Source organism: Sminthopsis crassicaudata, chromosome 2 (genome assembly GCF_048593235.1).
Source record: "Sminthopsis crassicaudata isolate SCR6 chromosome 2, ASM4859323v1, whole genome shotgun sequence".
Lineage (NCBI taxonomy): Eukaryota > Metazoa > Chordata > Mammalia > Dasyuromorphia > Dasyuridae > Sminthopsis > Sminthopsis crassicaudata.
This window is the reverse complement of record NC_133618.1, coordinates 431,754,926-431,778,021: the sequence shown is the minus strand read 5'-3', so window position 1 is coordinate 431,778,021 and position 23,096 is coordinate 431,754,926. Positions and strand designations below refer to the sequence as shown.

Sequence of the window (23,096 nt, the reverse complement as noted above, 5' to 3'; positions counted from 1 at the left end):
TAGGAGTATCATCCCTCTTCCACCATTTTGGATTCTTTCAATAGGCTAAGATTTTGATAATTGTTTTTGACTGCTTTATCAGTTGTCATGGCAGCAAAGGCAAGTAGCTGTTTCAGTAGATAAAGAGTTCTAGTCCCAAATCTGGATTCTGATTTGTGGATTTATTTTGTATCCTGCAACTATGCTAAAGCTGTGAATTGTTTCTAGTGTTATTTTAGTTGACTCTCTAGGATTTTCTAAGTATACCATCATATCATCTGCAAAAAATGATAATTTGGTTTCCTTATTACCTACTCTAGTTCCTTTAATCTCCTTTTATGTTATTGCCAATGCTGACATTTCTAATACAATGTTGAATAGTAATGGTAATAGTGGGCAACCTTGTTTCACCTCTGATCTTACTGGATATGATTCTAGTTTGTATCCATTATAAATGTTGCTTGCATATGCATACTGGCAAGTCGTTTAATGTCTGTGTCAGCTCACTCAAATGTAAAATAGGATTACTAGCAATGCCTATTTTGCAAGACTGTGAGGTTCAAATGAGATATTAAAGTCCTTAGTAATAACTAGGCACATTGTAGGTATTATGTTATTGCCTATCCCATGTCATTCTATTGTTTTATATTGAAGTTATTTTTTTCAGTCATTTCAGTTATATCTGATTCTTCATGACCCTTTTTGTGATTTTCTTCACAAAGATACTGAAGTGGTTTTGCCATTTCCTTTCCCAACTCATTACACAGATGAGGAAACAGAGAAATATGACTATAATTCACCCAGGATCATATAGCTAGTAAATGTTTGAAGACAGATTTGAACTCAGGAACATGATCACTCTATCCAATAAGCCACCTAGCCACTCTAAGTCACTCTTGCTGTCCATATTGAACTTGTAATCTAATTGTCATAGATTTTTCATTTTTTATATTTTTTCACGTATTTTTCATACTTCCCCTATCTTCTAGTTAGTTAGTTATCTTTAGAATTGAGATTTAAGATTTAAATCAGTTTTTGAGATTTAGATGCTGTGACAGTGGGGATGAGAGCAAAAGAGTCTACATTATTGTCAACTATATGTACTATTCACTGCCCCATCAGCTTTGGCAACTACAAGTATCTTCATATTTGCCTTTATCCAATTGACCAATTAAAGTATTAAATACAACCAAAGATAAATCCTAGGATACTTTAGAGTCCTTCTTCCAGGTAGATATTGATCAATTAATACTATAGATATAGACATATCTATATCGTCATTCAAATCTGTCTTTTCCCACTAAATCCTATAACCATTTAGCCCTCTTGTCTACAATCCCATTCATAAAGATTTTATGAAACATTTTGACAAATGGTTTGTTAACTCTCAAGTCTATTGTCTATAGCATTCCACTTGAATATTCCCATTAAAAAAGAAAAAGGAAATGGGATAGGAGTGGTACAAACAAAACACCTCTGAATTATTATTCCCTACCTTGCAAATTGTTGATGACAATGCAAAGTTGAAAAAATTCTTAAAAGAACATTAATGGAATTCACTAGGGATTTATAAAATTTATAAACTGTACTATGACTATGTATCTGGGAGGAATTTAAAGGAGAGATGATTTAAAGAAGATGGGAAACTGGCTATAGTTATAAATTGAAAACAGTCCAGTTTTAACCATCAATAAATCAATTTAAAATACAATGGAGAAATAATTTAATTGTTTAAAGAAGACTGGACCTATAGAGTCAGAACTTTACATTCAAATTTTAGCTGTGCTACATACTGGTTATGTGTCCTCACACAAATCAGAGAATTTAAGCCATAAGCACATACAGTCCAATCTCCTCATTCTAAAGATGAAGCAACAAGAGATTCGGCCAGATCACACATTTAATAAGTATTCAAATCTAGATGTAGTCACTTAATTCTTAGGCTCCTGAATTTCCTAACATATAAAAATGTGAATTATAATATAACCAATGGCAAGCTGAGAAATTGCAAAGCACCATATAAATCTTTTTATTTTAGGAAATTTGAGGGAATAGGAAGGGAGGAAACAAGCATTTATTAGGCATTGTCTATGTACCAGGCACTTGGCTAAGTGCTTTACAAATATTATCTCAGAAGATGTAAAGGGTTGAGAAAAGGCAAGGGGCTGAGAGTCACTGAGCAGAAGATAGGAAAACAGAGCATAAAAAATGAGGTGGAGGAAGGAAATGAACTAGGACTTCCTCGAGAAATATAAGGAACTTAGGAAGTGAGAAGAGATGAGAGAAGGGAAGGAACTGAACAAATGGGAAGAGGAAATGGAAATAGCTAAAGAAATGAAGAGTTAAGAAATAAGAACTATTAAGAACAGAAGAGATAGTAACTGAAGGGAACTTAAGTAACCCACTTAGCATCCCATACTCTTATACTCTATCAAAGAAGTCTCATCTACATATAAAAGAAATCAGCACCAAGGTTATTTCTCATCTTTGGTGGGAGTTATTACTGACCTGCCTGAAAAGAGGAAATCTAGGCAGGAATAATGAGGTGGATTGGGAATTAATTTATAGGACAAAAAGGCAAGGAAGAAACCAATAGAAGGTTGTCTTTCATACACACACCTGCCTGAAATCCTTTATTTCTCTTTCTCCTGCCATCAGTAGTATCTCTGAGGACCTTTGGCCCTCATTTAGTATCTAAATTCCCCTTATCTCTTTCTAGTCTGCATGTGTAGCATTTTTGTGCCTTCTAAATTTTATGCTTTCTGCATTTTTCACCTTGGGGCAAAAATGCCCAACTGCCTATGGTTATTATAGATCTGAGATGGGATGATAAGAACACCACAGAAAAAAAGAGAAAGATAAAAATGGAATGGATATGTGATTAACTTAATTGACTTAGCAAGAGAGACAAGAATGGCAACTGAGGAAGAAACAAAGGTAAGGGAAATAGAAGTGAGGCAATTAATTAGAGAGACAGACAGACAGCCACAAAGATAGAGAAAAAACAAAGACAGAGAGACAGACATAACAGAGAGGAACATGAGACAGGGACAGAGATAGAGAATAGACCCAGAGAGCCATAGAAGAAATGAAAGAAACATATATTGATCTAGAAATCTAAAGAAGAAATATTAAAGAGAGGGATAGCTTAAAAATGAAAAACATTAAAGATGGGAAAAGAAACTAAGGAAATGGAAGCAATAGAAGGGAGAGGAACACCTGAAATGAAAACAGCAGAGAACAAAGAAGATAAGGAAAAAAATAATGTGAAGTATTATAAAGGATATGCTTATGAAAAAAGATTTGTTTGGAATGGAAATTGTGTTAACTGCTACTATAGTAATTGATGTGAAGAACTGATTAGGATTTGGACAAAATTGATGGGAAAGAAAAAAGTACAACTAAGACTAAATACTGAGTGAAGACCTAAAGAAATGGTGAGAGAAATTGATGTTGTAGGAAGAATTGATGAGAAATACTAAAAAACAAGAATATCTGAGAAGACAGGATTTTCTGAAATAAGAAGTGGAGGAAATACAAGATAAGTAGCAAAAACAGAGGAAAAAATCTAGAAGAGATAAAAGAAACTGAATAAATGACAAAAGGTGAGAAAAATTGAAGATGTAAGAGGAAATAAGAAAAACTGAGGAGTGAGAAGAGGTTAAGGAAATTAGAGGAACTAAATATATGCAAAGATTTGAAGGAAATGAATTTTAGGAGATTGGAGTAATTATGAAAGAGGGTGGAACAGAGGACATAGGAAAAGTTGAGGGGAAAGATTAGAAATGGAGGCAGGTAAATTAAACTGAGAAACCAGAAATAGCTTCCAGTAATGGGGACAATTTGCAATCAAAAAGTTTAGCTAGAAGCAGCAAAGTGAGTGGGAGCAGTTAAGATGTCTGGGCTAAGGAGTTTTGAAAAATTGGCAACAGAAGCAATCAGCTAGGATGATAGGAGAACAACTATGGAATAGGTGAGGAGCTTAGAAAATATAGTCCATTAAAAAGGAGATAGTGTGATGGAAACTACCTAATGCAAAAGAAAAACTGACATGAAAGGTATGGAAGTGATGCCTGAAGCTGAGGAAAAGAACATACCACTGACAGTGAGGGGTGAAGAAAAGAAAGAGAAGGAAAGGAGATGGAAAAGAGAAGAGAAAGGAAAGGAAAGGAGAGGTAAGAAATAGAAAAGGGGAGATAAAGACAGCACAGAGACAGAGTATGAAATAGGGAGGGGGGTAAAATAGGCCAAAAAGAGAAGGGGAAAGATGGAAAAAGGGGAGGGAAAGAAAGGAGTATGAAAGGAGAGGGACAAAGGGACAAAAACGGGGGGGGGGGAGAGAAAGAAAAGAGAAGAGCGAAAGAGTGAAAGGAGAGGAGGAAATATAAAAGGGAGGAAAAGAACAAGGGAAAGAAAGAGAGGAGGGGCAACAATAATATTGATTTGAAATGGAAGGGTAAATGCTGGCAGAAGACTATATTAGAGGAGAAAATTAGGAGAGAAGGTAATTGCTTGGGCAAGATTAGAAGACAAAGATGATGGAAGCAAGAGAACCAAAAAATACAACATAAGTTGGATAATGAAAAGTTTATAAAAGGAGTAATTAGGATTCAACCATAACTAGTAGTAGTACAACTACTAAATGATATCTAAAGTGCTTTCTATCACTAAATCTATGTATTGTGAGGAAGCAGCAAAAGAAATTTTAATACTGGATGGAATAGAATTAGAGACAAGAGTAACAAGAACTGAGGCTATGAAAGGATCTGAGAAAGAGCTATGAAAATGTGAGTGGTATAGATAGGAGCTAAGAAGGATGGAGAAGGCAAGTTAAAAAAGAATTAAAGATAGCAGATAAGTGGATCATTGACTTAAGCTCACTGATGTGGATATCTCTAGTGGTTCAATTTTCAGCTTATACAATCTTCCATTCAGCTCAATTCTTGTCTTTGTCTTTCCAGAAATTCCCCATGGAGGTCCTATGAAACTTATGACTGGAGTAGGAGGGAGGGGTAAAGGAAGGAGCAAAGGAAGGAGCAGTCTCCAACCTTTCTATCAGTTATTTCTACATTTTGCCCCACTTTTCTTCAGCCACACATATTTCTGATGTTTTTATACCACTACACTGCACTCTTCCACTGGGGATAAATTTGCAGCCTTCTTCATTCTCTATGATTGAGAAGAATGCATTCTCCAATGCCAGCTGGCTAGCCTGGAACTTTCATTTTTCAGAGATTGCAGCATGGTATTTCTCAGAAGCACAAAGCATCACTAGAATAACACTGATTTTAAAATATAGGCCCTTGATCCAGAGTGAGGTTGGGATGTCATCAGATGTCATCTTCTCATACAATTCTGGGACTAGCAACGCTGTTTTGACTCCTAAATGAGGTTAGTAATAAAAATAGTCTATTATAACTTTTGATAAAGGGGAAAAAAATAAAGCATGTCTGTGGTCATAATATGCAGCTGGATGAATCACACATACAGATGGCCCATTATTCACATTATTTTGAATAGATATTATTGCAGCAATGTTGCTGTTGAGTAATTTAAATTGATTTCAAATAATTAAAAATGGCAATATATTCAAGATCTCATAGGGAATCCCTCTTTGGTTTCAACTTTACATGGATCCATGATAGTGACAAATACATTTCAAAGCAAAATTTCTTGTTTGATCTATCATGAAACAAAAATGCCTCTATTGTTATCTAGTTTGTATAGTTTTGACTCAATGTGGGAGATATCTTGCCAGAAGAAAACCTGTATGATAACAAATAATTCAAATCAAATGTGTTCATAGTCAACAAGGAACAAAGTGATATTTCATATTTTCTGCACCTTTTAATAAATTCTATCACTAAGCACCTGTTATTTGTTGTGGAACATTGTTGCAAAGGCCTGCCTTTTCCCTTTTTACTTTTTCATCAAGGATGCCTTGCTGTGCATATATTGTCTCCATAAAGACTTTGTAGATGTTGGAAAAGGGATATAAATTAGTATATTGATATTTTATTAATCTTTTTAAAATGTCAAAGATCTTTTCCCACATATACTTGGTATGAACTCTCAGAAATTTCAAATCTCAGTTCCTCCACATCTTCAAAACCTCAATAAAGACCTCTTCTGCCTATATATGTTCTGATCATGCAATTCTATAAACATCTTTTTAGTGCTATTTAAATTTTTTTCATGCATCATATTGAAGATCATGTCAAAATCCAAATGTGATGACTGTCATTGAAGAGAATTTATTCCAGATAGCCAAATACCCTTTGAATGATTTTTCTTCATTCTCTCAATCTGTCTTTCAGTATTTCTTAAAACATCTTATCTCTCAGAAGTCAGAAACTATAAGCTGACTGTCCCATTTTTCTTCTTAGCAAGGAAATTATTTGATGGCTAAAGTTACTGTTCTTTTGGTCTCATATTTCCAAGTGATTTAAATTTCTTTAGGAAACTAATAGTGTTTTTCATTACTTATTTCTGATTTTTGAGCAACAGCAGCTTATTAGGCTTAGTTGCCTCAATTGCATACCATTTTTATCCTTTAAAATTTTTTTGATTGCTTTTAAGTTTATTTTTAGTATCTGTAAAGAATTCATAAATGACTCCAAATGGAGTGAATGTTTTTGATGGAGTATTAAAGAAATTAAAATCTTTTTCGATTTTTGCCTGTTGTCCTAATTGCATTCTTCAGTGCCTTTGGTGAGCCTTTCCTTAGACTTCTTAACTTTTTCTAAAGTAATTTTTCCCACCATTGCTTTTGTTTTATAAGCCATTATTTCTCATTACGCCATCTTTATCTGAAAGATTTTGTAAATTAATGCTTATTCTAAACTGACATGTTTAGTTTATTGATCTGTTTAAGAGATCAAATGTTTGCTGGCTGAAGTTTATGGACTGTTTTGGCGGCATAATGCTAAGTAATTTTACCTCATTTAAATTTCTTCAGGAAATAATGGTTTAATGTCTATTCTTTTATTCATTTCCCATTTGTATCATCAGTAATTTATATGGAATAATCTCAATCGTGCATCATTTCTTCATTTATATTCTTCTAAGTGGATACAGATTTTCTTTTGCTCTTATGTTGGAAGACACAGGAGAGCTGATAGAATACACGGAAGCCACCCGATAGGAGACTGAGCTGCAGTTGCATTGATTGTCTGACCTCTTCTTCCCTCTGCCTCCAATTTATCTCATTCCCAGTCTGCAACACCTGTGTCAGCAAAAGCTGCCTTGCAACTCCTTCAGATGTTATGAATCCACAGCTGCGGAGGCTCTTGGAGTATTGACCTGTCCCTTAACACTCTTACAAGTATTTCACTGCAGAAAGACAGCTAATTCAAGAGTGACTATAGCCTCAGTAAACTCCATTTCCTGGTTGGTAAAATTAATTTTGTGTTCTTAATGCTCTCCCAATTATCTGAGTATGCCCAACTTGGAAAAATGAATTTATAATACATAGGAATAAGTTTCTGTAATCTACAAGATTCTGATCTTTCATTTCTTATTCTCAAATCCTGAATGCTTCATGGAAATTAGATAATTTTCAGTTGAAAACATATTTGAACATAGTAGGTCCTAGCAGACTTTGCATCATGCCAGCATAACCAAAAGTCATTTCCATGCTATAATGAGGCATTGGAACACAATTTTGTAAAACATATTTGAGTGAATTAAAAGGGGGGCTTGGAAAGAACAAATATAGAATTTTTAAGGGGTGGGGCAGCTAAAAATTCAGACGTGGGCTAAGGAGGTGATAGAGAAATACAAAATAAAGTGACAGTTAAAGCAATGGAAACAAGAAATAAAAGGTAGAAATAAAGGAGGATAGGAGGAGGAGCAAGGAAATATAGAAATTGTAATGATATGAATTAACACAATAGAATGAGCTTGTGAAAGAGAAGCAGCAGAGGATGCAGGAATTATACATTAGCTAGGATGGATGCTACTGTGTTGGCATCACTTGAAAAGGAGACTCACTTTAACAAAAGGAGTAGTGTATATGGCAAGAGGTGAAAGAGAAGGAACTAAGAGCAGCAAATGAAAAATGTGAGACACTAAAGAGAGTAATTAGATGCAAATAGGTCATTATGATGCAGCTTGGGGTCCCTTTAAGAAACTAGTCCTTTCAGATTAATTTATTCCTTTCTGATTCCCAGCCCCTCCTAGCTGATGTATTATCAATTCAAGAAGCTAGGACCTTTGATTCATAAATCCTGGTCAAAAGTATCCCTTTGAATTCCAATAGAAGATCCGGGCCTTTCCCTGCCCTCCATCAGATCTGAGCCAACTTGGGCTCTACCACCCCCCCCTCGGATCTGAGCCAATTTGGGACTCCACCCACAGGCCCCTTTAACTAAATCTCTCATTATAAAAGAGCCAAGCTGGAGTCTTCTCTTTGCAGAGGGTCGAAACATGCCAGCACTATGCCTGGCACCAAGGATTCTCTGCCCACTAGAATACTGTTTCCAGTGCCCTCATCTCTTAACACCCTTTACTAACTAGACTTTTAACTTTACTTCCAAATCCCATAATAAACCTCTTTTATCAATCTAGGTTTTCAGGCCTGTAAATTCCTTTACAGGAGACTCTTGCACCTCTACTAGACCTCATTTAACTCCTTATCCTTGGGCCAAATACAAAGGAGTTATAGGGGAGCTCTATTGTACCCCTGTACCCCAAACCTGCCACTAGACCTCAATTTCATTTGGGTACCCCAAATCTAGACCTCATCAATTAGAAGCAAAGAGTGGGGTAAATGCAGACAAAATATGAACACACTGGAGAGCAAGAGGAAGTACTGGGTCCCAGGTCATCGCTTCAGCTCTCACTTGCTTCCTCAGGTGGAACAGCTATGAGGAATGTTCTACTTTGTACTCCTCAGCATGCTGGGAGGGCAAGGAAGTGATATAGTGTTGAGTTCATTAGAAAAAGAATACCATCTCATGCTGAGAGGACTCTGTCCTCTTTCAGAACCCCTGAAGAAGCCCCCATGTATCTAGGTGAGAATGTTGAGGGAGTGTGGTAAAGAGATATTGAAGGGAAGGACTTTTAAGAGATCCTAGATTCATTCCTTCTGTACATAGATAAAGCTTTGGTTTCCTCACTATAATTTCTTTCAAGTTTTAGATGCTGCTTTGTCACAATAGTTTGTCTTCTTTGACTTGACAGATTTTCTTCACCTCCATCTCCTAACTTTGAAGTCCTCTTTACTTCTTTGTTCTCAATTGTATCCTGTTCTAAAGTGCCTCCAATCTCCTCACTCTAGTTTATTTTGCAACTCTGATTGGTATTATCTTCTCATTAACCTTTGTCTCCTTTCATCTCTTTTTTTATTTTCCACAACTATTCAATTACTTCCCAATTCTCTATTATCTTTGGCTTATACTTTCTTCTCAGTTCTGTTCATTCTGTTCTTGGTTCTTTTGCTGCTCCCTTTGATTTCATTTTCTTCAACAAATTTTTGTTGAATTTCCAGATTTAATTACTTGATTAAATCCTCATTGCTTTTCTTTTTCCTTTTACAGATTTTCTGTCACTTCCCATCACCTCACTTTGGAAGTTTTTCTACTCTTGGTTCTTTGGCTGCTCCCAGAACTCAGGTTTCAGAAGCTTATCCTTCCCCCTTCTTTATAGATATTCTTTCATCTGTTATGCAGGCTCCTTCAGCTGCTATTGTGTTTCTGCTGCACTTCTGTTTCTTCTTAGTTGGTCTATTTTGAGGAGCTTCTCAATGTCCTCCATGTTCATTTTCCTTTTCTCCTTTGCCTCTCTATTTTCCTTTGATCCTCTTGATTTTTCATAACTCTTAGCCTGATTTAATTTTTACTGGTCTTTCCTCCCTTTCCTCTATATGATCCTTCAGTTACTACTCTCCTCTCTCTCTCTCTCTCTCTCTCTCTCTCTCTCTCTCTCTCTCTCTCTCTCTCTCTCTCTCTCTCTCTCTCTCTCTCTCTCTCTCTGTTGTTTTTACTAATTCCTCTGTTTTTCCTTTTAAAAAAAAAATCCTTAGTACTTAGCACAGTGCCTGGCACGTGCTTAATAAATTATTGTTTCTGTGGACTTTTCCTCAGCTGCTTTCTGTCTCTCAGACTTTTTCAACTGTTTAATCATTCTGATTCAATCTGCTCTGCTTTTCTGCTCTCAGCTCTGCTTCTTTTTTTCCTAATTCTACTTTCATCTGCTTTAATCTATACTGCTATTTCCTCCTCTTCAGATCTTTTCTGTTATTCATAACTCCTTAGCTATGCTCATTTTCTATTCCATAGCCTCTGCTCCTTCTCAATGGAACTTTATTCTTTGGTTCTTCCATGCTCCCATTTCTCTAATCCATTCTCATCAACTTCTTTCTCCTTTTTGCTTTTCTCCAGGGCTTCCAAATTGTTTTCTCCATTTGCAGCTCCTTAACTGCTCTCATTTTTCTACTTCAATCTCTTGTGCTTCTCCAATTATCTTAGCTATTGTCATTTTCCCCTAGCTTTGTTTCAAACTTCCGTTTCTCCTTTGTTTCTCCTTTCTGCATTGTTCAAAGATCCATAAAAGCTTCTATCTCCTTGGTTCCTGTATATTCTCTCTTCTCATGATTCCTTACCTTTCACCTTCAGGTTTAAATGCCATTTCCCCTTTTCATCTGCTTTTCTTTTTTCCCCAGCTGTTCAAGAATTTCCATTTCTTCTTGCTTTTCTTTTTAGTTCCTCTTTTTTTAGGACTCTTCATATGCTCCTATCATTCATGTATTCTTTTTTTGGTTATTTGGTTATTTTCTTTTGTTGTCCCTCACACTTTCAAAATTTCTGCTCCTGCCTTCTCTGCTCTCATATCCTCTTGGATGCTCTCAACTCCCTACTCCATTTTTGTCTTGACTCTTTCTGTCTTTTCTAATTTTTTTCTGACTTCAGCTATTTACATAAACCTGCTCCTTCATAGTCTATGTCCTCTTGTTTTCTATTTTATAAGATTTCTGAATTATTGCAGTATCTTTTGCTTCTTTTTCTTCCTCTCTTTTGTTCACAGCTTTTTAGCAATGTTTTGTTTCTCCAGTTTTGTTATCCCTAACTACCATCATCTCCATACATTCTCCTCTCCTGTCTTTTCATGACTTCATCATTTCCCCTCACCAGTATCTCTCTCTTCAGAGAACATAGATCTGCACAGCTATATTCTCCCTGCTCTAGTCTTCTTTGATTCTCCTTTTTCCTGTGGTCTTTCATTTCTGTTAGAGACAGTTCCAGCATCTTGTCACACTCTTCTCAGTTGTCACTTTTTTCTGTCATTCATAACTCTTCGGCTGTTTTTTATTCTACTAGTTTCAATTTCCCTCATTTTTTTTGTAATTGCACCTGTTTTTCATGGCTGAAACTATTCTGTTCTCATATCCAAAACAATCTCCTCTACATATTTTTAAGGAGCTATTCTTTTGTCTGTATTTGATAGTATACACTTATTATCCCTGTTACCAGGAAGACTGATGCTAGCAGATCAATTAAGTTCAGAAGTTCTGAACTGCAGTGGGCCAATTGGATGTTACACTAAGTCTAGCACCAATATTGATGAGCCGTTTGAAGGAGGAAATCTCCTGGTTAAAATGGCCCAGAGAAGAAATGGAGTAATTTAAAAGCTCCTATGCCAATCAGTAAGTAGTTGGGTCTGGCCTGTGAGTGACACTTCATTTCCCACTTGGGTTAGATAGTTCCTCAACTATGCCTCCAATAAACTCATCTTAAGTTGTAGTTGTTCTCTATCCCTCAGAACATTTTCTCTCATCTCCCCAGTTCCTCAGATCTTTGCTGCTTCTTTTTTTCAAAGGCTTCCAATTATTCTTTTCCACTTTTTTAACCATGTAGCTGCTGCTCATTTAGAGATTTGTTCTCCTTTTTCCTTGTTTCACATCTTACTTGCTGTTCTATGCTCTTCAACTGATGTCCAAGCTGTCCCTATCATCTTGTTCATTTCATTTTCTTTAAGTCTTCAACATCATTTGTACTTTTTGCCAGTTTGCCTCTGGACATCTGCTTTCAGGAATTTCTCATGACCCTTCATATACTCATGAATTTCCTCTACCTTCAGTTTTTTTTTCCCTATCTTCAGCTGCTCTCTCTCCAGATGTCTTTCCCTTCTCAATATCCCTTCTTGTAAGACCTAAGTTTGGAGTGAATAAGAAAACATTTGAGAGTATAGAAAACGTATTGCTTTTATTCCTTGCTTTGTCTATGAGTTCCCATCCTTCCTGACTTCAAAATGCTTCTATCCCATCTTCATCAGAGATGCTCTCCTTTCAATGAAATTATTCTAAAGATCTCATAGTTTACCTTTTTCTCTGCAGGCTTTCTTCTGTATCTCTTCCATATAAATTTGCTTCTACTTTTTTTTTCTTTTCTCCTGTCCTTTCCCCTATGTCTTTCCATGTTTGTCCTTTCTTGTCTCCTTCCATCTCTCATCCCCATCTCTGATTTCATCTTTTTCTTTTTTATCTTTTCCCTCTATTCTATTCTGTCCTGATTTATCTTCCTTTCTTTTTCCCTTAATATTCCAATCAGTTTTTCATATTCAAAAATCTATACCTTTTAGTAATTGTCTCATGTAGGTCACCAAACACATGAAACTCAGCCCCTTTTTTTCCTGGGACTCCATTTGTTTAACTCTTTTAAGTAGAAAGAGTTATTTCCTCTTCTTCTACTCACCTTTTTTTTCCTTGTCTCTAAATGACAACTCTTCACATTCATGCCTATTTCCACAATCTGAGATGGGCTGTCTCATTCTTTGTCATACTGACATACCCTCCATCTTCTTAGCCTGATTCTGTGCTGTTCCTCATTTCAAGGTTTTTAAGATACACTAGGAAATCAGGAAATACCTTGGAAAATACAGTTTGTATTAAGAGTAAGTCCTAGACCATTTCCAGAGACTCCTCCCTTCATAGTTTCCATTGCCATCTTTCCAAGCTAACAATTCCTACTTTTTGGTTTAATGCCAAGATAAGAAAATGAGACTCTCCTTTGGGTATCTCCTTATATAGTCCCTTTCTTCTTTCCAGCCCCAACCTTTATTTTTAACTTCCTTTTGACAATCCATTGCTTGCCTTGAGAAAAGGAGAGTAAAGTGTTGGATATACAGGAAAAAAAATTAGGATATAAGTGGGAAATTAATAAAGGGCCTTCCCAATCCTCCAAACTCTAATCATTAATGACAATGACTACTTATTTTAAACTGATAACCATGAGTTCTAAACTCTGCTCTCTAAATTTACTCATGATATGAAATTTGACCCTTAATTCTAAAAGGACATATTTTATAATAACAACCCTAATCCTAACCTGGAACAAGACCTGAATACCACCTGTTTAAAATTCATATTTGTTTGTTTTTTACTCTGTTAATCTCCCTGTATCCTAACCCATCACAGGAATTCCCTTCCACAGTAAAACTAATCTTAGTCCCTTGTATTATAAAGACAATCCTGTCCTTGAACTTTAAAATCTTAATACTGAAAGCACTTTCAATTCTACACTTTAATTCATAAAAATGTTCCCAACTTTTTTTCATTATGCAACCCATCTCAAGAGCCCTAAATTTTACATGATGTTAATATTTATACATGTTTCATTTGTTGGGAAGATGTAGGCCACATAAAATGGTAAAATTTCATGTAAATACTGACAAAATGAAGGTTATAGTGGATCTTTGAAAACTATTGACTATAAATTAAAATATTAGCAAGAGAAGAAGGACCTACTGGGACAAAAAAGAAAGGAAAAAGAAAAGGGGAGTTTAAGAGAAAAGAAACAAAGAAAACAGGGAAAAGATATAAGAAAAGGAAGTAAAGAATAAGAGCATGATAATAGAAGGGGGAAAGTTATGGCAAGGTTAAGAAGAAGGATGAAAGACTAGAGGGAAGAAAAGAGAGATGTAAAGGGTGTTAGGTAATCATAAAATAAAGCAATGGTAAAGACATGGAAGGAAAGATTAAAAGAAAAAATAGAAAAAGATGAAGCAAGAGGGAGGGAAAAGGATAGAGATGAAGAGAAAAAGGAAAAGTAGTAGTATGGGAAAGGAAAGAAGAGGAAAGACTGGCTATTTCTGGAGCAGAGGAAAGATTTGTTGTGGACCCTTCTCACAAGGAACAATGAGGTCGCATCAATTTTCTTCAGTTTTGAGAAAGGTTGGTAAGGAAAGGAAGCTGGAAAAGAGACAAGGCTGAGATGAATATAGACAACAAATCTTTCCTTACTGGAATTCTTACTTCTTTCCCTATCTTTTTTTGTCCATCTTTCCAAAATGTATTCCTCCACTTTTGCTCTTTTCCTCCATTCTCCTCCAAAAAGGGAGCCAAATTCAAAGTCAAAGAATGAATCTGAAAAATTGCTTCTTACTACTTGTGTGACTTTGGATAAGCCATTTGTCTTCTCTGGACCTCACATATTTTATCTATAAAATGAAAGGATTAAGCTAGATGATCCATTCCTTCTCTAAATATTTTATCTTTTGCTCTTTCTCATCTCTTCATGCATTTGTTATATCATCTCCCATCTTCTTCCCTCCTTTCTCTTTTCTCCTTTTTATTTCTTTATCTTGTTTTCTTCAAACCCTCATTTTTTTTTCTTCTGTATTCCTTTCCCTCCCTTATTCTTACTTTCTCAACTTCATTTACTTCATCTCTCTCCTTCCTCCTTTTCTTTTTATTTTAATCAATAAGAATTTTTCTGGCATTTTATGCTTCCAAAATATCTATTCTTCTTCCACTAAAAATTTGCTCAAACTCCTATTCATATCTATCCTCAGGAAATCTCAAACTCATGGGAGGTCACAGAAAAGTTCAGACTTTAGAGGCTGGTCTAAGTGTCAATGGTTTAGAACAACTGCAACTGTTAACTGACTGAAACGTTGTGCTCTGTTACAATATTCCAAGATAGTCATCAATTGTAAACAACTGCCAATACTTCGCAGCTATATCATTATCTACAAGGATATCCATTTCTCTTATTGGAAGTAGCAGGGCTACACACACACATACACATATGTGTGTACATAAGCGTGTGTATATGTGCATATGTATAAACATATATGTGTATATGTATGCATGTATATGCTTTTTAATATGTATGTATGTGTGTATATACATGCATAAATCTAATGCTCAATCTCTTTACCAAATTCTTCATGAAACTATAGCAGAGTATCTTCAATGTAGATAAAATGACTCTGGTACCTCAAAGATAACTACCTGAAGTGTATAAAAAGGTGGTCGACCACATCCTTCTATTTCCTTCTGAGTCAGCATCTGAGTCAGCAGAAGTTTAAGGAGTTGGGCATTCCTGGAGGGGACTTCGCTGGGTTTTGTGGCTGAAAGGACTCCCAAGATGAAGGTTCATATTTGTCAAGTGAACAATAATACATTAAATTTGACTACTTATGAAAATTGGGACCAAGTTAGTTTGGCTAGGCAGGTATCTGAGAATGAAGTTCTTTATGTTTCTAATAGTGAGAATAATGGTGAAAAGACACTAGGAATGAAAAAAAAAAACACAAAGATTGAAAAACACTGCCATATTTTTAAACCATATCCTTTAACACAAATATCATGATTGCACTAGCATATAAATAGAGATTGAATTCTAATTCTAATCTATATTCATCTATAAAAATTATTTTCCCCCATCTCTAACCTATATCCAAACAATAATTTTAGATATAACTTAAATCTTAACTATATCTCTTAAACCATCATTCTTAGCCTAAAACTTAATGCATTCCAATCCTAAATTCCTACTCCAAACCCCAAATATGAATTAACCCTTGAAATTTATCATCACAGTCTAATTCTGAATAAGACCCTAAGACAACTTTCAACTATAGTATAGATTCTGAAATTTGACTTTAAGGGAAAATCGCAATCTCTAACTCTATACCATCATCCTTTCCCCTAACCTTTATTCCTAATTCTATCCCTAAACTAATTATGTGGGAACTCTTTAATCTAATGTTTCCTAACCTTTAGCACTTGGGAGTGACCTACAAATCAAAGTTTTTCAATACCTTAAGCATATATATATATGCAAATTTCCCACCACCCATCACCAACAACAACAAAAAAATAATAATAATAATAAAGCAACTCACCAGGGTTTTGAAGGGATATGGGATCATACTGACAGGTTTAGGAGATGACAGGCTCTATCTTTTTCTATTTTTTTTCTTTTAGATGTTAGGAACATAATAGAAGAGTAAAACTTTGATCCCTTGTCATCTTATTCTTTTTTCTTCTTTTTTCCTTTCTCTGCCTTTTTTTTCTCATTCTTTCTGCATCTACTTCCTCTTGACTCTTTTCCCCTTTATTCTCTCTTCTTTTTCTCTCCCCTTCTCATTCTTCATGTCCTTCCCTTGCTCCTCTTCTTCTTTAAAATAGTTTGACCTTTATTTTCCCAAGGCCTATCAGCTTTGGTATCCCTAACTGCCTATATCAAATCTCCTCCAAAAATCATATAAGCTCTGACATATACACTTAGGATCACAAAGGGATTTCGGCCCAAGCACAGTCTTTCTCCAATGCCTCAGTATGAGTTGGAGGCAAGAAGAAGTTAGTGAAAAGACTGCCAAAGAAATGCAAATACTGGCAAAGTCTAGGATATCTGGCAAAACTCTCAACCTGAAAAGGCCCAGATTTTATGTGTTCCAGGATCAGCCTAGGAAAATATAGAAAGATTCACAATGAAAGCCTGTCCACTGAGTAATGGAACCGCCTACCAAAGCACAGAGAAGCTATAACCTGCATTAGGTGGGGTCTGTCCTCCACTAATAAAAAAGCAAATCTTATTAAATCTTATACATAACCCACAACTCATCTCTCCTTTAATTCATGTGTGCTCTATTTATCTGTGACTGAGCATATCTTTCTGGCTATTACTAAATATACTTGTGTTTTTCAGGGTCTATACTAATATTTCTGAATGCCTAGCTACCTGGATGTGATAATGGCTTCTTGTTAGTTTGTAGTTAGGTCTGCCTTACTAAATCTGACTGACATCTGACAATCTGAATAGCTAGGCTTGTTGACTATATGTTTGTCTGCATATATGTCTGCATAATCTGATCTGTCTGTGTATTTTTACTATATTACCTATGTCTCTGCATATGCTGGGCCAATTACTCAGTTTTTGATTGTATATAATTTGAGATTCTCAGTTTGAAGTATAACTAGGTCAGGACACCTGGGCTTTCCCTCACTGTGCCAAGATTGAGAGAATGACAAGTACATTGTCCCCATTTTCAGCTGCAGCACACACACACACACACACACACACGTACACACACACACACACACACACACACACACACACACACACACCCCTCAATGTGCATATCATCTTGCCTTGCCCTAGACACAAAAATTTTTATAGTCTGTTCCGGTTGTATCTGACTTCTCCAAATGCATCTGTCTCTATATGACTAGTCAGATATGTCTGGGCCTAACTGGATCTGATGGTTTTGCTATAAGGTTGGCTAGATTAGGACCTCTGAGGTCTGAAGCAGTAAGCAGAGGTAGTGACAGCTCCTTCAAACCATTCCTGAATGGACCATCTTCTCATCTCATCTCTGTTCCACTCTGATGAGGACCTTCCTCTGCTTTCCTGTCTCCAGCCACTGCTCTTAAGTCTCCTTACATGGGAGCTCTATTGAAGGAGAGTGCGATCACGCTTCCATACCCAATGTCCAGGCTGATATGCCTGAATCTGTAAAGAAATAAAATGAAACAAAATAAGATGAAGCTGAAGAGAGCCACAGACAGTGGGGGAACTCTGAGTGAGGTATAAGACCCTTCAGCCCAGAGGGAACTTGCTGACAATGTCTGGCTCTGCTCTCATCTTCCCTTGGGGGCATCTCAGCCTTCCTCAGAAGTCAGGAGTCTGTAACAACCTGTGTTTTACTTGAAGCAGAGAAACTTGCAGCAAAGAGGCATCTATATAATAATAACAAGGTGCTTATACATGCATAGTGTGCTGTAGTGATGTAATTGTACTAAGATATTTAAGGCTGAAAGAACTTGAAATAAATGGACTCCATGTTTGACCATCCACATGAGTTTTCCATGAGTCCTAGAATGAGGGTATATAAATATCAATCACACATATACCTCCTTCAGTAACTATGCAGACAAGCCTGCAAACTCTCATAGCCCTAAAGTCCAGCCACAGATTCCCCATAATTAATACTCCACCTCTCCTCCTCAGTAGATTGTACCTCCTCACACTCTTCCCTTGTAACCCATGCCTTCCAACCAATGGCCCGGAAGAGCTGGGCCCGAAGCCACTGGAACTTGGCACGTTGGGTGCGGTCCTGGCCATACAGAAAAACAAACATTCCATGCTTCGGCCCTTGGCGATCTTCCTCCATGTCATTGGCCAGGTATCTGTGAAAAGCCAAAAGGGGGATATAACCTTAATACCACTTTTCCAATTAGTAAGGTCTTCTTAGATGGTCATCAGAATATAACCTATCTTCCCTCCCCATACCCTATCCATGCTTTCTATAAAGTCACAGAGAACTCCATTAATGCACCAATTCTACCATGTGCTCTGTACATTCACCCAGATCCATATTTGAGACATAATTAGGTCAGGACACCTGGGCTTTACCTTAGTGTTCCAAAATGGAAAGGATAACAAGTACTTTATACAAGAACAATAAAATAGGCCACTCTAGTCCAATCTAAAATTGAGTCCCTTTTATAATTATTTCTAGTAAGCTATCAGCCAGCTTCATTTAAATATAACCAGTGACAGAAAACTCCCCACCACCAAGAAAAATCATTGATGACATAATATTCTATAAATGAAAATGAAATTTGGTAATTTCATCTTCTGTTTTGATAATTTCCCCCTCTCCTATTTCTCCTAATTCTATCCTCTGGCACCAAACAAAAGAAAACAAAACAAAAAAAACAAGCACTTAATCTTTTTTTTTTCTATATTATTGCTTTTTAAATAGAATTTTAGTATTTTACTTCTGTAAATTATTTTTACAAGTCACCTTGAAGGCAGTAATCATGTCTTCAAATCTTCCTTTCGCTAGGATAGTCTGAGACTCTCTTCTAGGTCCCTTCACCGACCTAGTTGTACTCCTTCAGGAGTCTAACATTAGTATTTTTTTTCTTTTGAGGAGAGATATATAGATGGGGCAACCACTTCTTTCCAACATAATTGACTGATGTTATGGACTTGGCAAAGATAATGATAGAAGAGTTTTTTCCCTAGGAAGGCCATTCTGAGTTCTGACACAGAAAAGTCACTGAATGCCAGAGACAGGGAGACCCTTAGAAATTATCTAATTCAGTGCACCCTTTCCCACATCTGACAAAGGAGAACATTGAGGCTCAGAAAAGGGAAAGGATTTCTAAGCTTACAGAGCAAATCCATTGCAATTCTGGGACAGAATTTAGGTCTACATATTTAAGTTTTGTCTTTCATTTTATCGCTAGCACTTAAGACAGTGCCCAGCACATAATACTTAATAAATGACTATTTATTGGCAGATAAAATTAATTAGGGCTCAGAGGAATCAAATGCTTTGCCCCAAATTCCATTCACATTAAGAGATAGAGGATAGTTGTTCTGGTAAGAGAGGGAGCTCATTGGATAAGAGGAATGAGAAACCACTCACAAAGCCAGGAAGAAATGGAGGCGTTGGTACTGCCAGGAAGGTCGGCCAGCCCGAGCAAAGTAGGCTATGATCATTGCTAAGAGATACTGATGAATAAATAGAAAGAGAGAGGGAGGGTCAGGGTCACAGTCAGGAAGGGGAGGGAATGGACAGCTAGAGAGATAATATACTCTGGAGGAGATAAGAGTTTGGGAGAGTCTGGATAGGGGAGTTTTGGAAACTGTCTAGAGTCAGGCCAAGACACTATGTTGGAAAGGATGGGTTACCAAAACAGGGAGAGAAATGAGGGGACTGTGGGACAAGAATACATTTTATAACTGAATTGTAGATATATCTATGATATTAGAGAAAACAAGGTCTGGAACAGAGGAAGCATAAGATAAAGGACTCAAGGTACAAACATGGAGAAGGAGGGAGGCTAACGCTAGGGGTTCACATTAGGCCATGGAAATTTAAGGTATTCAGGCTTTTATTCTCAGGGGTATGAAAGAATACAGAACTAGGCCCAGCAAGCCTTCTTACATGGTGGCCAAGAAATCAGGACCTCCATTCCATTTGCATCGGGAGGTAGGGGGTTGTTGGCAGGGTAGAGAATAATTTGGAGATGGGAATATCAGTGTTATCTAAAAGGGAGCTTATACATGGATATTCCCGGGCAAGCTATAGTGAGAATCTTACCTTGTCTGACACCCGAAGTTTTCTGTCCCAGGCCAGGAAGTTCTGGACAACAGGATCCCCTATGAAGGGAGATAGAGAGACATTCTATTAGGCTAATGATGAAGAAAGGTCCACTAGAACTAAGAGAAGAAGCTATTCCCCTTATGCTGTTCCCCTTTTGGAAGAAATCATGCAAGGATTGTAAAACTGAAACAAAATGAGTATTAGTGGAAAGAAGAAAGCCCCTCTGGAAGCCCTGTGAGATTATCAACATCAGCTTGCTTGAGGTTTCCCATTCCATTACTGGACAGTTTTCATTGTTAAGAGAATTATGGGGGTGAAGGGAGGTTGAAGAGTTAGGGATGATGGAAGACCTAGCTCCATTCCTACCTAGCAGCCTGTTGAAGGCCTTGTAATCCTCAGGCCGCACTGTGGACACCCTGCGTCTCTTCAACTGCATTTTGAGACCAAACATGCCCTTTACAGCCCACCTGTCTTGGGTTCCTGTAGGTATCCAGTCAGAATGTTTCCTCTTTTGGCCTTGAATCCTCAGAGGTGAACCAGGAGGTATCCAGATGGCTAAAAGAAGACCAGAAGCCGTTAGCAAACTCTTTCCCTTTGGTTAACCTTCTTTGTTCCTCTTGACCTCTTTAAGTGCCTTCTCCCATCCTTTACTTTACACAATTATCAAGTCTAAGAAATAGAAGAATATTTGAAATCCAACCCATATCTGCAGAGAAATCAACAATTATGCCTCTGCTTGAAGACTTCTCATGATGGGGAACTCACTACTTCTTGAGGCCACCATATATTCCATTTTTGATTCTAATATTAGGGAGGTTTTCCTTTACGTTGAACTGGAATCTACATCTCTGTAACATTTCCTCATTGCTCCTAGATTGGCCTTTTTGGACCAGATAGAAAAAATGAATTCACTCTTCCCCATAATAATCCTTTACATTCTTAGAGTCAGATATAAGCCTTCTCTTCTCCAGGCTAAATATTCCCAGTTTCTTCAACTGTTTTTTTATATGGCATGATCATCAGACTCTCCACCGTCTTAGTTCTTGTCTTCTATACCATGACTTCTTAAACTTTTTCTACTCATAACCCCTTTTCACCTGAGAAATTTTTATGTGATCCCAGAGATATAGGTATATAAAATAGGTATAGAAATCAAACATTTACTGACAATAAATCACAATTTCATGACCCTTACATTTAGTTATGAGACCCCATATGGGGTCTCAACCCATAGATTAAGAAGATGGGTTCTAGAATAACTCCAGCTAGTTTTTGTCCTGTTCCAACCCTTTCATTCCATCCAATCCTTCCTTTCACCCTCCCCAATATCATGGTTCCTATTATTCTCACTAATCCTTTCCTTTAACCCCCTATAAATATCTTCTTAATCAACTTCTAGCCTCTCTTTCATTCCTCCCATCTCCTGTTTTATGGTACCTTCTACTGTTAATTCACCCCTTTCCTTGGGGCTCCATTTCCCTTTCCTCCACCACTCCCTTCAGTCCCTACATTTGCTATCTTGTGATTCCATCTAACTTCCCTCCACCATTCCCCTCAGTCCATTCCACATTCTGTTCTGTGGTTCAATGATCCTCTCTCCTACTTTTTCCTCCATCTTGTCCCATTTCCTGAACTATGGTTCTTTCTAGTTTTCCTATCATTTCTAGCCCCTCTTATCCCCTGCTCTGTAACTTCTTTCTTCCTCTCTCAACTTTTCCTATTCCTTCACAACTTCTTATCCTTCCATTTCCCCCCACTTCCCATCCTATGGCCACTGCCTCACAGTCTTACCTCTACCTTTTTCTACCTCCAGTTTTGCCCTAAGGCCTTTCTTTCTTGTCCTTTTTTTTTTCCTCTCCCTCTCCCTCTCCCTCTCCCTCTCCCTCTCCTTCCCCTTTCTCCCTTCTCCCCCTCTCTCTCCCTTTCCTCTTCCTCCTTATTAGTTCCTTCTTCGTCTATGGGTTTCTGAGGAAACTTCTCCAGGTTCTACTTCCTATCATACCTCACCCCAGCCTCTAGTCCCTGTGCTTCTATAGGATTAAAAGCTGAAGGATAGTTAGGCATTATCTTAATAATGATTATTTGTTAAGGAAAGAAAGATAATCAGATTAGATAAGTGACTTGCCAAATGTCATTGGGCTGTGTCGGACTTCTGCCTTATCCTAAATCTCTAATACAGATCCATATTTAGAACCAAAGGGTCTTGACTCCCTGTTGGTTGCTCTTTTCCCTCTTTGACTTTTTTTCCTCTTAACCCTTTCTAACCTCTCTCTGCCAATGACTTGTATTATCAATTTGCCTTTCCTACCCAATCAAGTCATCTCCTCTTTGCCCTTTCCACTTTCCTCCTTACCTGAAGGTCCTGGGGCTTCCTCTTTGATCACCAGTGCTGAAGAGGGCTTTGGAGAGACAGTAGGAGTACTCCGACTCACAAATGAAGAGAAAGGGAAACATCTGGCCATGGTCTCCCCAGATAAGTCCTTCCCCCACCCACCTACCTCTTAGCTTTACTTCCCTCCCTCTCACCCACAGAATATTAGCCTCACAGCAATCTCTGCCCCTAGCTACTTCCAAATAGGAATATATTTGTCTGTGGATCAGTGTCTGCTGCTCTGAGAAAAAGAGATAACCAAGCTCAAAGGAGATGCGACTGCACAGCTCTGAGGCTTAGTCCTCACTGAGCCCCAGGGTTCCAAGTAGCTGCTACAGAACTCAGGTGACATCAGCCATTCTACCCTGGCAACCAAGCCAGTTTGAAGGAAAATGCATAG

At 37.2% G+C, this 23,096-nt stretch overlaps 1 protein-coding gene across 1 annotated transcript in view; it reads right to left on the bottom strand.

Moving 5' to 3' along the window:
• SPDYE4 (speedy/RINGO cell cycle regulator family member E4) overlaps positions 1-22,787 on the bottom strand; it is a 50,550-nt gene extending 27,763 nt beyond the window's left edge. Inside the window, exons 1-7 of the mRNA XM_074284808.1 lie at positions 22,679-22,787; positions 20,692-20,880; positions 20,323-20,381; positions 19,645-19,730; positions 18,226-18,394; positions 16,108-17,717; positions 15,212-15,491 (exon numbers count right to left, since the gene is read on the bottom strand). Coding sequence (XP_074140909.1) covers positions 17,658-17,717; positions 18,226-18,394; positions 19,645-19,730; positions 20,323-20,381; positions 20,692-20,880; positions 22,679-22,787 — 672 coding nt within the window. The 3' untranslated portion in view covers positions 15,212-15,491; positions 16,108-17,657. The remainder of the gene's footprint in view (positions 1-15,211; positions 15,492-16,107; positions 17,718-18,225; positions 18,395-19,644; positions 19,731-20,322; positions 20,382-20,691; positions 20,881-22,678) is intronic.
• Positions 22,788-23,096: the final 309 nt, after the last annotated feature.